The sequence below is a fragment of the Ipomoea triloba genome, chromosome 14 (assembly GCF_003576645.1).
Source record: "Ipomoea triloba cultivar NCNSP0323 chromosome 14, ASM357664v1".
Taxonomy (NCBI): domain Eukaryota; kingdom Viridiplantae; phylum Streptophyta; class Magnoliopsida; order Solanales; family Convolvulaceae; genus Ipomoea; species Ipomoea triloba.
The window spans coordinates 6433621-6448475 of record NC_044929.1 but is presented as its reverse complement, the minus strand read 5'-3'; the positions used below and the strand labels follow the sequence as shown (position 1 = coordinate 6448475).

General features: G+C 33.9%; 2 protein-coding genes across 7 annotated transcripts; one reads left to right on the top strand and one right to left on the bottom strand.

Moving 5' to 3' along the window:
• LOC116004174 (pentatricopeptide repeat-containing protein At5g56310) lies at positions 1 to 7398 on the top strand. Of its 5 annotated transcripts, none has more exons than XM_031244112.1 (8): positions 1 to 973; positions 1064 to 1916; positions 2146 to 2206; positions 2417 to 3528; positions 4034 to 4162; positions 6606 to 6845; positions 7002 to 7147; positions 7255 to 7398. In XM_031244112.1, exons 1-2 carry the CDS (start codon positions 109 to 111, stop codon positions 1804 to 1806), a joined length of 1608 nt encoding a protein of 535 aa, XP_031099972.1. In that variant the 5' UTR covers positions 1 to 108; the 3' UTR covers positions 1807 to 1916; positions 2146 to 2206; positions 2417 to 3528; positions 4034 to 4162; positions 6606 to 6845; positions 7002 to 7147; positions 7255 to 7398. The 5 variants fall into 5 exon arrangements, with proteins under 5 accessions (XP_031099972.1, XP_031099969.1, XP_031099968.1 ...); XM_031244109.1 differs by having other exon boundaries at positions 1 to 1916; positions 6606 to 6666; positions 6780 to 6845; XM_031244108.1 differs by adding an exon at positions 4404 to 4653 and having other exon boundaries at positions 1 to 1916.
• On the bottom strand, positions 2237 to 13402 carry LOC116004172 (kinesin-like protein KIN-14B). Of its 2 annotated transcripts, none has more exons than XM_031244105.1 (12): positions 13370 to 13402; positions 13060 to 13267; positions 12820 to 12903; positions 11743 to 11907; positions 10864 to 10970; positions 9712 to 9890; positions 6910 to 7071; positions 6599 to 6820; positions 6362 to 6399; positions 5296 to 5423; positions 3029 to 4397; positions 2237 to 2952 (listed from the first exon to the last, which is right to left on the bottom strand). In XM_031244105.1, the coding sequence occupies exons 1-12, from the start codon at positions 13385 to 13387 to the stop codon at positions 2837 to 2839; spliced, it is 2796 nt and encodes a 931-aa protein (XP_031099965.1). In that variant the 5' UTR covers positions 13388 to 13402; the 3' UTR covers positions 2237 to 2836. The 2 variants fall into 2 exon arrangements, with proteins under 2 accessions (XP_031099965.1, XP_031099966.1); XM_031244106.1 differs by having other exon boundaries at positions 13366 to 13380.
• Positions 13403 to 14855: the final 1453 nt, after the last annotated feature.

Below are 14855 nucleotides of genomic sequence, written 5' to 3'. Positions count from 1 at the left end.
ACAAAAAAGACAAGCCTCCTGTGAAGGTAAAAATGCAGACATGCAGTGTTAATTCACCAGGCTTGAGAGTATCCATAGAGATTTCGGATTCTTTTGTATTTGAAGGTAATGCTACTTACGCGGCTGAGCCGTCGTAAAATTGGCATATGGCCATCGCCACTACTCAGAAATCTTAAACACCTCCACGGAAACGCCGGCGTCTTTCCGCCTGTAGACCAATCTTTTGAGGTTCTGCTAAAGAAATGCTCCACTGCAGCGCATATTCATCAAGCCCACTGCTATATGCTCGTCCGAGCTCTGGATCACGATAACATACTTCTCAATCGATTCGTCGCCACTCTCTCCGCGCTTGGGTTCTCCGACTATGTGTATTTCTCAGTGTTCTTCGCTCCCAATCCGGATATGTACCTATACAACACCGCCATTGACGCTCTCGCTCGCCAGCCGCGTTTGTCCGAACAGGCCATTAGCCTCTATAAAAGGGCTCGAGTCATAGGTTTGAAGCACGATACTTACTCTATTCCGTTTGTGTTGAGTGCCGTTATCGGCGATTGTGGATTGATATTCACCGGCCGGCAGATTCACTGCGAGGCTGTTAGGGCAGGATTGAACAATGATGTCCACGTGGGGGTGTCGCTCGTACGTACGTACTCTTCTTGCGGGCTTGTTTCCGATGCACGAAAGGTGTTTGATGAAATGCTTCATTGGGATGTGGCGCTGTGGAATGCCATAATAGCCGGCTACGCCAAGGCTGGTGATATGGGTAGTGCAGCTGACTTGTTCCAGCGTATGCCCAGGAGAAATGTTGTTTCTTGGACTACTATCATAACTGGTTATGCTCAGGGAAATCAGTCTCATGATGCTATTGCTGTTTTTCGGAGAATGATGGCTGATTCAAGTGGAGTCAAGCCCGATGAGGTAGCCATGTTGGCTGCACTCTCGGCTTGTGCAAATTTGGGTGACCTTGAGTTGGGTGAGTGGATCCACACTTATATTGAGCAACATCAGTTGCAGAGAACTATAAGTCTTAAAAATGCACTTATTGATATGTATGCTAAATCAGGGAGCATACAGAAGGCTGTACAACTTTTCGAGAGTATGACCAACAAAAATGTGGTAACTTGGTCAACATTGATCTCTGGGTTGGCTACTAATGGCCTTGGAAGAGAAGCTCTCGACATGTTTTCTCGAATGGAAGGGACTGGAATTAAGCCTAATGATGTGACTTTAATAGCTGTACTTTCTGCCTGCAGCCATGCTGGTTTTGTTGAATTGGGTCGCTGGTATTTCTATACAATGGAAGAAAGGTATGGGATTCAACCCAACATTAAACACTATGGCTGCATCATTGATCTTTTAGGGCGTTCTGGTCGCCTTCAAGAGGCTGAAGACCTAAGTAAAAGAATGCCTTTTGAAGCAAATGCAGCTATATGGGGATCACTGCTTGCTGCATCTAGGAACCAAGCCAATGCTGGACTTGGGGAGCGAGCTCTTCGGCACCTACTCAAAGTGGAGCCTCATAATAGTGGCAATTATTCACTTCTGTCTAGCATATACGCTTCTCTTGGTAGGTGGGATGAAGCTAGGGCATCAAGGATAGTCATGCGGGATATTGGTGTTAGAAAGAAGCCAGGTCAGAGCTCTATTGAGGTGGAAAACAGAGCTTATGACTTCAATTCAGAGGATAGGTCGCACCCTCAGCTTGAGGGGATATACAGAACTCTGCTGCAGTTAAATGAACACTTGAAGATGTCAAGGCACACAATTTGGGATTATGACCATCTGCTTGATTCTGTTTCTGTATAACATGATATCCTCCTCCTATGAAACTGGAGACAAATCATTGCAAACCCCAGCAAGATGGGCTTGAACCTTTTTTCAGAAGAAAAAGCAAAGAGATAATCCATCAAATTAAGGTACAAGCTAATGCATTGGTATCTAAAGATGTTGCTAGGTGTTTTTGTATGTGGTATGCAACTAAATATCACTGCATATGTTAGTGAACAGAATGTCTCAAATCTCTTTAATATGGAGTACTATATTGAAAAATATGTGCTTTTCACTTATGTCACCTTCCTAATCTTCTGCCTTAAGCAATGTTGTTTCATGTATGTTAATACTGTTTTTTTTTAATAACTGGGACAGGATTTTATTAGAGCATTTGGTGAACTGGTTGATTGATTGCACATGGTTCCACCTATTTCTGGTGAGCAATATCTAGATGTAGCACTTTCAATGCTAGAAATAATTTTTTATGCACTTCATATAAATATGCTGTGAATGATGGGTACATTAGTTATCTTCCTTTTTACATTGTACAAGAGTTTCCTATACACGGTTTCTATTTCTATTGTACATTGTACACAAGAGTTGCCGGTATTGAAAGTAAAATCTCATTAATCTCAAAAATTTACAGATTCATAAATACCCCAAGGATACTCTTACTTACTTTTCCGGGCCAAGGACAGCTATACAGATTCTCTTGAACATAAAAGAGAGTTCAACATTGCTTCAGTGACATCAGTTGGCCTGCTATACAAAATTGGAGAACTTCTGACTTCTATAAACAAGACATGCAATGCTCCCTGCCTGAATTCTTGATATATTGAGCCATTTTCATGTCTTTGAAGAATTCTCATTCATTTGAATAGGAAAGGCTCTTGTCCATACTGACATCATAATCTAGGTCTTGCATGGCATTCAAATGCAGACTTCTTTCATTCACAATAGTGTATTTCCTAGTATTCTTTAACGCAACAACTTTGATAGTAGGTACTTGTAGAGGTGCAAAGCCAAACCCATCACCAGGTGCTAACTGTGTTATCAACTGGTCAGACTAAAGCGTCAAAGCTTGGAAGAAGTCATGCCCAAGGCCTAAACTTTGGAATCCCAGTAGTACAAGAAAACTTACAAGTAACATTTGGATATTCTGTTTCAATGTGTTGCATAATCCTGTGGAATATGCAGTAAAAGCAAAATTATATCCTGAGAGGAGATAAATAGGACACAGAAGATAAAAGTGGTTTACCTGCATATTTTCTGTTTTTTGGTAATACAGAACCAAACATATCCTTTTGATTAGCATCATTACTTTGCAAGTCACGTAGAGAATGAGCAGGGGCATTTGCATTTTCATTGTCATTATGTTCTACAGCTTCAGTAGGCACAGCTTGGCATTGATGTTTTTCTTCTGATGAAGTTAATATATATGGATTCTCAGTGAGAATCTTGCATGTTGGGAAGTTGCTTTTCCCACTTTTCAATGTGAATGACCCTGAATATGTTTCTTTACTTACAATTTCTTCTGCAGTCATTTTAGAACCCTCCAAATCAGCAGATGCAGTAGAGTTGCTGTATGTACACTGATCTGTTAAGAAAGCATACACCTTGGCTTGTTCTTTAGTTGGTTTCTCATCTGTATTGCTAGATGTGGAATCAGCAACGTTATCTGAGAAGTCCGTCAACACCACTGAAGTTACAGTACCCTCTGCTTCTGAGACAGTTTCCACATCCACCTTTGCATCAGAGGTAGTTTCCATTTCCACCTTTGCATCAACCACTCCTGCTACTTCAAGGTGCTTAATATTTCGCCTTCTGAACTTTTGACCTTGAACTTCTTCGTCACATGATTCTTTTGGAATTCTGCCTCTACCCTTGCTTTTCTTCTCTGGAATGGGTATTGCAAGAACTTTTTTGTTCCGATGAGTGGAACTTGTATTGTTTGGTGTATATTTATGTAGCTGAAGCCAATTATCAACCTTTGAGTGGTTCCATGTATGTAAGCTATTTATTCTTCTATTCACCTGATCTTCAACCCTATGGCTGTATTTGAACTTGTGATTTTTAGAGTCTCTTTCTTGCTCTTCTCGTTCTGCAAGAACAACCGTTTTGTTCTCTGAATCAGATGCATCTTTGCTGTATTCTGGTTCACTCTCTGCACTGAACTTCTTGTTCAAACCAAGAAAGCAGCTAGTTCTTGAAATACTGCTCTCTGAAGTGCATACTGATCCACCTTGTATTGGAAATGCTACAGACTCAGCATGATGAGATGATGTTTTTCTACTTCTTGGAGGAATTGAGGCCTTAACTCTTGGAGCTTGATATTCTACAGCATTTTTGCCAGATTTTTTTCTACTGCAAATGGTTGGCCTCATGAATCTTGGTAAGTTTGATGATGGCACTGCTGTCTTTACATTTTCTCTGGCAGATTGTGGCCCATCATTGAGTGTGTCAGAGGCATTAAGTAGTTCACTTGAAGAGGATGATATTCCTGAAAGGTTTCCTAGTTTTTCATTTAGATTTTTTATTTTTCCTCCAATGTCATTGCGTGCATCTTCAATTTGCATCATCTTCTGCTGCAAACTATGCATTGCAATTTCTTTTGCACCTCTTGCTTCCTGCAGTTTGACACATCACACTATTGCTGTAAGAACTGGGGAAATTTTCTTGCTACAAAAAGCAGTTCTTTGCATATGGGCCAAATGAGATGGGGTTAGAATCTAGATCCTGCCCATGTTGGACACCAAAATCTGTTCACAATACATTTTTATGCATCAATCATTGATATTCTGCTTCAAACTATGTGCGTGTAAGATCAATGCCCAACTGAAGTAATGAAACTATGCAAACATCTAGGATAACTTCTGTTTGCAAGTAAGTGGTTGATCCCATGTAACTCTGCTTAAAATGCTATTTTCTTATAAGTATGATTTTTTTCCAGCTAGTCTTTATTTGATGTCTTGTTCTATTTTGAGATCAAATGAGTAATAATGTTCTATAGACCTTGTATAGTATGAATATCCAACAAAGTGTTTTGCAAGTTGCCAACTATCAAACACAATCCTATTCCATTTCACAGGCCAGTGAAATTAAAATGCTAAGAGATATGCATTAAAGTTAAAGAAGTTAAAAAGAATTGAAGTAATTTAGCAATTGGTTTAAACAACATTTGTATTTTGAAGAAAAATGAAGAGGATGGATTGAAATGTCTGGATATGTTATAGAAGATTACTGGCACTTGCATTGAAAAAGAAAAATCCTTAACTTTCAAATGAGGAGACTTATTGCCATTCATAAAGCGGTGAATCAATGATGTTATGCATAGGTACTAATGACCCTCTTGCCCTGGAACAATGCTACATAGACTTAGTGATTTCCCTACCCTTTTGTGCAGTCAAATGTGTTTTGAATTGGTGATGTCATATAATGGGATTTAAGTATGACCATGTATCAGTTGATTTGAGAACCAGAGCCTGTATAGTTATTTTAAAAACTGAGCATTTTGTATTTACTTACAGTTGATTCCTTGTTTCCTAGGTGAATGCTTTTCACTCGTGTTGCAAAACTTAAAGAGCATATTGTCTCACACAAATCTTCTTCTCTAGGACTGACATGGACAAGCATTAGTGTTTTTGAATCTTCACCTGGGTATGAAGGAAAAGAACAATCTTGTTAGCATGAAGTGTGAAATAATGAGAATATGAATTTTGAATATGTGTTAGCTGTATTGCTAATTCCTATTTCTAATAAACTATTCCCTAGATGTCGGTTGGTACTAAAGTATTTCCGTTAGCAAAGAGCACATTATATTGGTTTTCTTCAAAGAAGATTAGAAGGTAAAAGCAATGAGAAGAGTTAGACCATAGACATGAAGAGAATTATTCACCTAAAATAGATCCAGGAGGATTATATGTGCTATTTGGATGCTGAATATTATGCTATCAGAAAACGTTAATGTAGAAGTGAACTGATCTTTCTGGTCACTCTTGTAACTGAATCTGTATGTAGTACTTAAGCAGTATTTACTGTTTATTATCTTTTAAGTAGATGGTTGCTGGAATGTAGTTCATATTCTAGGATATGTATAATCCCTAGAGTAAGCTAGGGGCTTATATAGTTATATATGCAATTTAGGGTTTTAGTAATGTAAGGGTTCCATATTTATATTGCTTCTATGTCTATTTTACAAGGCTGTGATATATATTTGGACATCATTGTGTGATTCATCAATCTATTTCTATGTCTGATAATCAATTTCAATCAATTTGTTCCCTTTTCTGAGTCTGACAGATGATCAATTGTTTGTTTCTCTGTTTTACTATGTTCTCTTCTGATATTCCATGAGAGTTTTCAAAGAATGTTCATGTTGACATGAGGTTATTAGCATCTAACAACATAGATGCTGCCTCTTCTTTTCCTCCTTTCTATAGCCTAACAGTTTTGTGTATGGTTTTATCATAAGGTATTGGATGCAGTCCAAATGCATTGAAAACAAAAAATAGAAAAACACATTTTGATTCCTTTTTCTTGTTCTGTAATGAACAACTTATACATTACAATGGAGATGCATCATGCATATTACCTAGGGAATCTTTAAGAACTTGTGTCAACTTGCTATTCCTGTCAAGAATAAAAGCTTTGATTAGGAGTCATTAGATTTTATAGTAAAGTTGTGATCATTATTTCTTCTCAACCAATACATGCAAGCATATCATTTATCCTCTATGAATATCTTCTCGACTTTTTCTTTGTTACATTACAAAGATTTTAGATTTCTAATTGCAATATTATATATCTAACTAGTATTTACTTTATTTACCTGTAAGGAATGTGACGCTGACGTGTCTGGAGGGCATGGATGACATCTCCTAGGGCAGAAAGAGAGAGGTTAATTGCCTTTCCTTCTTCGAATCTTCTTCCCCATGTCTTTGTTTTTAGCACTCGTTCACTTCCCCCAAGATCAATCATCCACAGTTTGTTTGTCTCCCTTCTCCGCTCAGTGGCAGTGGCACCAGAGCAAGATATGGATATGCGTATCAAGCTGTATTGAGCAGATTATGGATATGGTAAGTGATAAATTTAGTAGAATTTATATCTCACTAATCTTGGTATGCCTATCAAATTAAGTACCAGTGTGATCTGCTTGAAGTTCGATTTGAATTTGTGGAAGCAGTGGATCTTAAACGGCAGCCTAATGAATACAATCTCATTGCTTGGTTAAGGTCATTTACTTGGATGCTCACCAGGCTTTCAATTTCAATGTCTCCACTTGGATGTGTTTGAATTGAAAGGCTGCACATGCAATATTTTGTGCTGTTATCAACCCAGGTCACAGATTCTCAAATAAATGCAGAGTGGAAACTGCACGGTATGTTTGTTGAGAAATTCCTATTTAGACTTGTTCTTCCCAAATCCCAATTTTCATACACTAATGGATTGAAATATTGCATTTTGTTCGGACTCCGAAATTGCCAGAGTTCAATATACAAGTGTATCTAGGAATTTCTCCCACCAGTCATCTTGTCCTCCACACTGCCAAAGCCATTCCTGAGAGACAGGGTTTCTTTTGCATTGTCTTGAGTTTTTTTAAAAGGAAAAATGACACTTTTGATTGCTCAATAAGGGGCGTTTGGTTCACGGAATCTTGGATTACCCCAGGTAATAGGATTACCTTCAGGAAGGTAATGTGAGATTTTGGGAATGTAAGATTACCTGATGTGTTTGGTTTGGATTGTGGAATATAATATTACTTTGTTTGGTTAAGGGTTATATTTTAGGGTATATGGATCAATTTACTATAATGTCCTTAATATATATATATATGTGTGTGTGTGTCTTTATTGTGTGCATTTATTTATTTATATGTATGAATGTATTGATACTTAATATTAAAAAAGTAAATATATAAATATACACGCATGTATATTTGATTATATAAACATATATTTATTTTATATATGTTATTGCGTTGTTATTATTATTATTATTATTATTGTTGTTGTTGTTGTTGTTATCATCATCATCATTATTATTATTATTATTATTATATAAGGATTAGTTAACAAGGGTAAAGTTGGAATAATTCAAGGTAATCTAAGATTATCTAAAAAAACGGGGATAATCACATTACCTTGAAACATTACCGCCACATCAGCTTTGGGAGGCGTTTGGTTCACGGAATCTTGGATTACCCCAGGTAATAGGATTACCTCCAGGAAGGTAATGTAAGATTTTGGGAATGTAACATTACCTGATGTGTTTGGTTTGGATTGTGGAATATAATATTACTTTGTTTGGTTAAGGGTTATATTTTAGGGTATATGGATCAATTTACTATAATGTCCTTAATATATATATATATGTGTGTGTGTGTCTTTATTGTGTGCATTTATTTATTTATATGTATGAATGTATTGATACTTAATATTAAAAAAGTAAATATATAAATATACACGCATGTATATTTGATTATATAAACATATATTTATTTTATATATGTTATTGCGTTGTTATTATTATTATTATTATTATTGTTGTTGTTGTTGTTGTTATCATCATCATCATTATTATTATTATTATTATTATATAAGGATTAGTTAACAAGGGTAAAGTTGGAATAATTCAAGGTAATCTAAGATTATCTAAAAAAACGGGGATAATCACATTACCTTGAAACATTACCGCCACATCAGCTTTGGGAGGCGTTTGGTTCACGGAATCTTGGATTACCCCAGGTAATAGGATTACCTCCAGGAAGGTAATGTAAGATTTTGGGAATGTAACATTACCTGATGTGTTTGGTTTGGATTGTGGAATATAATATTACTTTGTTTGGTTAAGGGTTATATGGATCAATTTACTATAATGTCCTTTTATATATATATATATATATATTTATTTGTGTGCCTTTATTGTGTGTATTTTTATTTATTTATATGTATGAATGTATTGATGCTTAATATTAAAAAAATAAATATATAAATATACACACATGTATATTTGATTATATAAACATATATTTATTTTATATATGTTATTGTGTTAGTATACATTATTATTATTATTATTATTATTATTATTGTTGTTGTTGTTGTTGTTGTTGTTGTTGTTGTTGTTGTTGTTGTTGTTGTTATATAAAGATTAGTTAACAATGGTAAAGTTGGAATAATCAAGGTAATCTTAGATTACCTAAAGAAACAGGGGTAATCACATTACCTTGAAACATTATCGCCACATCAGCTTTGAGGTAATATAACATTACCAGGTAATCTCATAACTTGAAACAAACAAGGTAATATAACATTACCAGACTGAGATTACTTAGGTAATCTCGGATGACCTGAACCAAACGGCCCCTTGAGGTAATATAACATTACCAGGTAATCTCATAATTTGAACCAAACAAGGTAATATAACATTACCAGACTCAGATTACCTAGGTAATCTCAGATGACCCGAACCAAACGGCCCCTAAGGGTATAGCAGATTCCATCCTTCTATTGTTGGCACCTCTATTTTTGGTCTCTTGGTTGACAGCAAAGTGGTGTTTTGGTGCCTAAGTATCAAATAAGTATGGAGAAAAACTAATAATTTGTAGCTTCCTTGTCCAAACACTCTTCTACTAGCCATTAACCTTGTATCACCACTCTAATTCTACTCTGGATTACTCATTTGGAGGATCAAAAACACCATTTCGGTGTTCTTTGGACACGCCAACAATTGAGAGATCGAATCCATTGTATCCATTATACCCATGACTGTATGACCAAAAGTGCCATTTTTATTAAATTGCAAGTTTTCAATAGACAAGTCTAAGGCATTCTCTCATTAGCCTTTTTCCCTCAACACCTCCAGGTTTGCCCCACCCACCCACCCTCCCTCTAACCCACAACTTTTCTCCCAAGAAGCATAGCAGCTTTGTGAATAACTTACCAAGGTGGTATGTCATTTGTTGCCCTAGAATTGTGAGGGATGAGAAGATCTTTGAGATAACCCATGTATATTTCAAGCATGCTGAATTTGAAGAGAACTGTATGGTTACTCTCTGCTGCTTGCTCAAATAGTGCCTGTATTGCCCGGGGTACAACTCCTGGCAAGTCTTGACTGCCCTCCTATTGTGTATATGTTCAAAAAACACAAGTTTGCTAAGTGGAACTAAAAAAGCATAGTTAATGAGAGCATGTGTGTATTTTACACATCTTGGTTGTGTACCAGTACAAGTGTCTTGAAAGAATCTTAGTTTACAAGTTGACACTTCTTAACTCAAGATTTTGTAGTTAGAAGAATACTATGAAAGCACATCTAGTGAGAATATTTTAGTATAAATGTGATGAATATTGTTTTCATCGTGAAGACTATTTTAGCTAGAACATAAATATATAGTTTTGACTTAAGGAAACTTGCCACTAATAAATAATGGAAAACTTTACAATGCCAAAAAAGGCATTGTGCTTATTGCTATAAATTGAATAGAAAGTAGTGACATTTTTTTTTTTTTGTAAAGGATTATTATTTTATTTATAAAAATATTGAAATGTTTTAAGGTGTTAATTGCATTGGATTTATTTAAAAGCATATGAGCATTGAAATTTGTAAAGAGTGCATTGTGTACATTGTGGGGCAATGACCAATTGCACTAATACAACCCTCAAACCTCTTTGGTTGTATCAGGTATAAGAGACATTGGTATTAATTGGTATTGTAAATATTTTTTTTTTAAAGTATTGTTGTTCTTTTAAAGGAAAAATAATAATAGTAGTAGATATGGTTGGTGTTATGAAATTTTGTATAAATATTTAGTTCAAATGGATTAAAAAATAATTTAGTTGTAATCACCCCTTGCAAGGGTCTCAAATTCTCAATGTCTAATGGTGCCCTACGCATCATCATAAATTGTATTTGATGAAACTATACCTCTTGTTATTAGGGAAGTGACTTTACTAAATAGAATGATTCTTATAAAATTTCAAAAAAAAAAATATTTAATGTATACTGTATATTTCACAAATTGTATATATATATATATGTGTGTGTGTGTGTGTGTGTGTGTGTGTGTGTGTATAAAGAATATTTTATACATTTTACCATGGTAAAAGTCTTCCCAGTGCCAGTTTGTCCATAAGCAAATATACACGCATTATAACCATCTAAAGCGGACTTGATAATTGGTTCAACTTCGGAAAATACTTCACCTGTTAAGTGGCACAATTAACCAATATTTTAACTTCAGAAAATAGATATTAATCTAATCTAATTTTAATTTAATAAAAACGAATACAATTTTCAATAGTTTACTTTTTATATGTTTAACTAACAAGTTTTGTTTAAATTAATAATTTAAAAGTTGACTAAAATTATTTATAATTTAAGTTTTAATAATATTTAGTGTTAGTAAATAAATTTTATATATTTAAAAACTTTATTTAAAAATTGGAAACAGTAATTTATTTTATTAAAGAGACGTTAAATAAATTTCTCTAGATAATGATAGCTGAAAATAAAGAGAAAATCACATTTTTTTTATCATTAGTTGTTACTCATACAATTTAGTTCTTTCATTGTCAATTTTTAAAAATTCAGTTATTCAATTGTTCCAAATACCATCAATTTGGTTCCTCAATAATTAATGTTAATAGGGTATATGAGTTAAATTGTGGAGGGAAATTGAAAGTTCAGTGTGAAATTCTAAAAATAAAAAATTATAAAATCCGAGTAGAACTTTAAACTGACTAAAAGTTTAAAATTCCCTTGTGATGAACTCAATGATGAACAAATTGTATTAAGAGACCAAATTGACAATGTTTATCAAAAAAAAAAAAAGTTTAAGTATCAAGAGACCAAATTGACAATGTTTATAACAATTGAGGGATTGAAATTTACAAATTAAAAAGGGATTAAATTGTATAACCAACATCAATTGTAGGCCCATAAACGTAAATAAATAAAACAAGGAGAGAAGGGTACCTTGTGATGAAGTGGGTTGGAAAACTTTGTCAAATGTATAAAATTTAGAGTTATTTTCAGCAAAATTGACGTGAACCTGATTTGAACCACAATTTACAACCCTTTTTTGGCTGCCATTAATATCTTCTCCGATGGGTCGCACCCGACAAAACACACGAATATTTCCTGTCAATATTCACAATCTTTACATCACAAATTCAATGCCAAATGTATCTACGCATTAGACATTTAGATATTTTTGTTGCGGTATCGTAATTCTAAAAGATTTTGCACAGTTTTATCCTTAGAAGAATACGACACTTGCGTTGTACAATATCTTCTGAGATTCCTTATCAACAACAAAGCCAGTTTTGCAAAAATGTTATTACGTTTCTTTTAATGTTACATACTTTTCACCGACAAAATTTAGTTTCAATATATATCTTATAAGTTAAGTCTAAATGCCCTTGGCAATAAGCCGAATAGTTCAGTGGTGTAAAAATAAGGTTAAGGTAAATCTCAACCTAGGTAAGCAAGTTTTTTGTCTATGGTTCATCAAGACATGTATCGCGATTTACCTCCTCCACTAGGTTGTAAAAATTTGGCAGTGGAAGGTTTTCAGGATTAAAGTTCAATTTTAATTTAATTTATTTATTTTTAAGTTGATAATGTTTGGTGTGTGTTGAATTGACAAAACATTAAAAGAGTTAATTTGATCCATTTACTATTAATTTTGTCCCAAATTTGATTCTCAACTTATATATCTGTTCAGTAAACATTAAATTTGAGGTAATAATGTAAAAAATTAGTTTGTTGTTAAGATGAACAAATTGAGTTACGTTCATAAACTTAATACATTGAGTTTATCATTAGTAAAAATGTGAAGAATCAAAATTTTACATTATTATTATTAAATTTAATATTTACTAAATAGATATTTAACAGAAAGACAGATCAAATTGAAAGTCAAAATTATTAAAGATCAATAGTTAAGGAATCATTTATGGTCCAATTGAAAGTTTGAGATAAACATTAGTAAATGTCAATAGTGAATGAAAGTATTACTGGAATTAACTCATCAACATTATAATAGCATACCTTTCAAATCCAGAAGCTCATTGAGAACCTGTCTTCTCTGGAAATTTAGCAGCTGAATCTTTGCAGTCAAGCTGTCAAGTTCATCTGTGAATCAAACCCAGAATTGAACGGAATTTAGGGAACAAGAACATATATTCAAAACAAACTATTGCAACTTGACCACTACACAAAAAAAAAAAAAAAAAAAAAAAAAAAATCAGAATTGTTATGCACATAATAATACAAAACATTTATACATACTCTGAATCTTTGAAATGGCAGTTGCAGTGTGTTCTCCTTCCTCATCTGACGGCCGCCGTTGATCCGGCGGCGGCGGAAGGCTTTTGATTATGTTACAAACAGAATGAAGCCAGTTGCCGTTGAGGTCATTCTTCAATCCCAGGAGTGAATGAATTGAGTCAGAAAGGGAATGGAATGGCCTTCTGGACTCCATTTCCATGCTGCCTACCTACATCATCAACTTAGCTTCTACCTTCACAACTTTAATTTTTGGATCAATATATATAAAGACTTCATATCAAGAATATATAAAACATAAAATATTACCTACCCCAAATGAATTAGTCATTTGAACTAGATCAAGACTTGGGTTCCTTGGTATATATATATATATATATATATATATATATATATATATATATATATATATATATATATATATATATATATATATATATATATATATATATAATATATATGAGACATGGGTAAAATCGAGACTCATAATAATAAACTATTTATGTCACTGGACTATAAACTTCAGCCCGTTACCCGAGGACGTGGTTGAGTGGAAAGAACTCATCCATCCTTAATTAAACCTCAAGGGATCGATCCTCAAGGTTCAAGCTAAGCCAGTTGTCACATTCATTTAGAGGTGCCTACAATGCAACGAGGGGATTATGGTTGGGATTTGTACAAAATTCTTTTGCTAACTCTAGTGCTCCTCCATGTGAGAATTATTTGATGAGGTATAAAACCAGGCTATCATGTGTTGGATTTTTGGGTTGTTGACAAAATGTACAAATTCTAGCATGCAACAAGAAAGCATTAGAGTTAGAGGCATAGGGGGCCAGAGGGGAGGTTTGTCTGTGTCTGTTTGAAGAGACTTGAGAGGGTCCCCATCTCTTGGTCATACATCCCACTCATAACTCATAATCCTTCTTCCTCTTTTGTATGGTGCAAGTACTTTTACTATTTTAATCTTTTTACTAGTTATATTATTATGGAATTAATCAACTTTTAAGATCTCAATTGACTTCAGTATATTTTTGTATCCAACACAATTATAAAAACTATTTGCGTTCTACTGAATACTGGTAGCACTTAGCTTGTTTCCATAGTATCATACATGATTGTATTGTACCCAACACCAAACACATTGGTGCCACATTAGTGCCAATTCGGTTAGAAACCTCTGATGTCTCATTTGAGAGAGTCATAATTATGCCGCTCGACTACTAGGTCTTTGGCGTCAAATTGATGGTTAAAGACAAAAAAAAATGAGAATGTCACTATGATTTAGATATTAAAAATAAAAATAATTCATGGATATTATTATATTTACTAATGGGATTTATTGTGGACGAATATATACATAAGCACAACTTGAATAGTTACAATGTCTTAATAATACAATTAATTCATTTTTGGTTGTTCAAGTATAATGACAATTTTATATTAATTTCAAATATTTTAATTGAAACAAATTTAAATAATTTACTAAAAAATTTATTAGCTTTTGGTCTTTTAAGAAATAGTGATATACTACATAATACATGCACTTAAAAATTGAAGAATATGTTTCGTCTCAATTAAAAACCTAATTTAAATAATTTACTTAAAATTTTATTCTCTTTTGGTCTTTTATGTAATAAATGCACTCAAAAATTGAAAGATATGTTCCGTCTCAACTAAAAACTTAATTTGATAGTTGGACTACTATACACATTTATATATATTATATATATAGTTTATATATAATATGTTCAACACACCCTCACATGTGCCACCACATACAACACGAGGGTTCAAAGCCA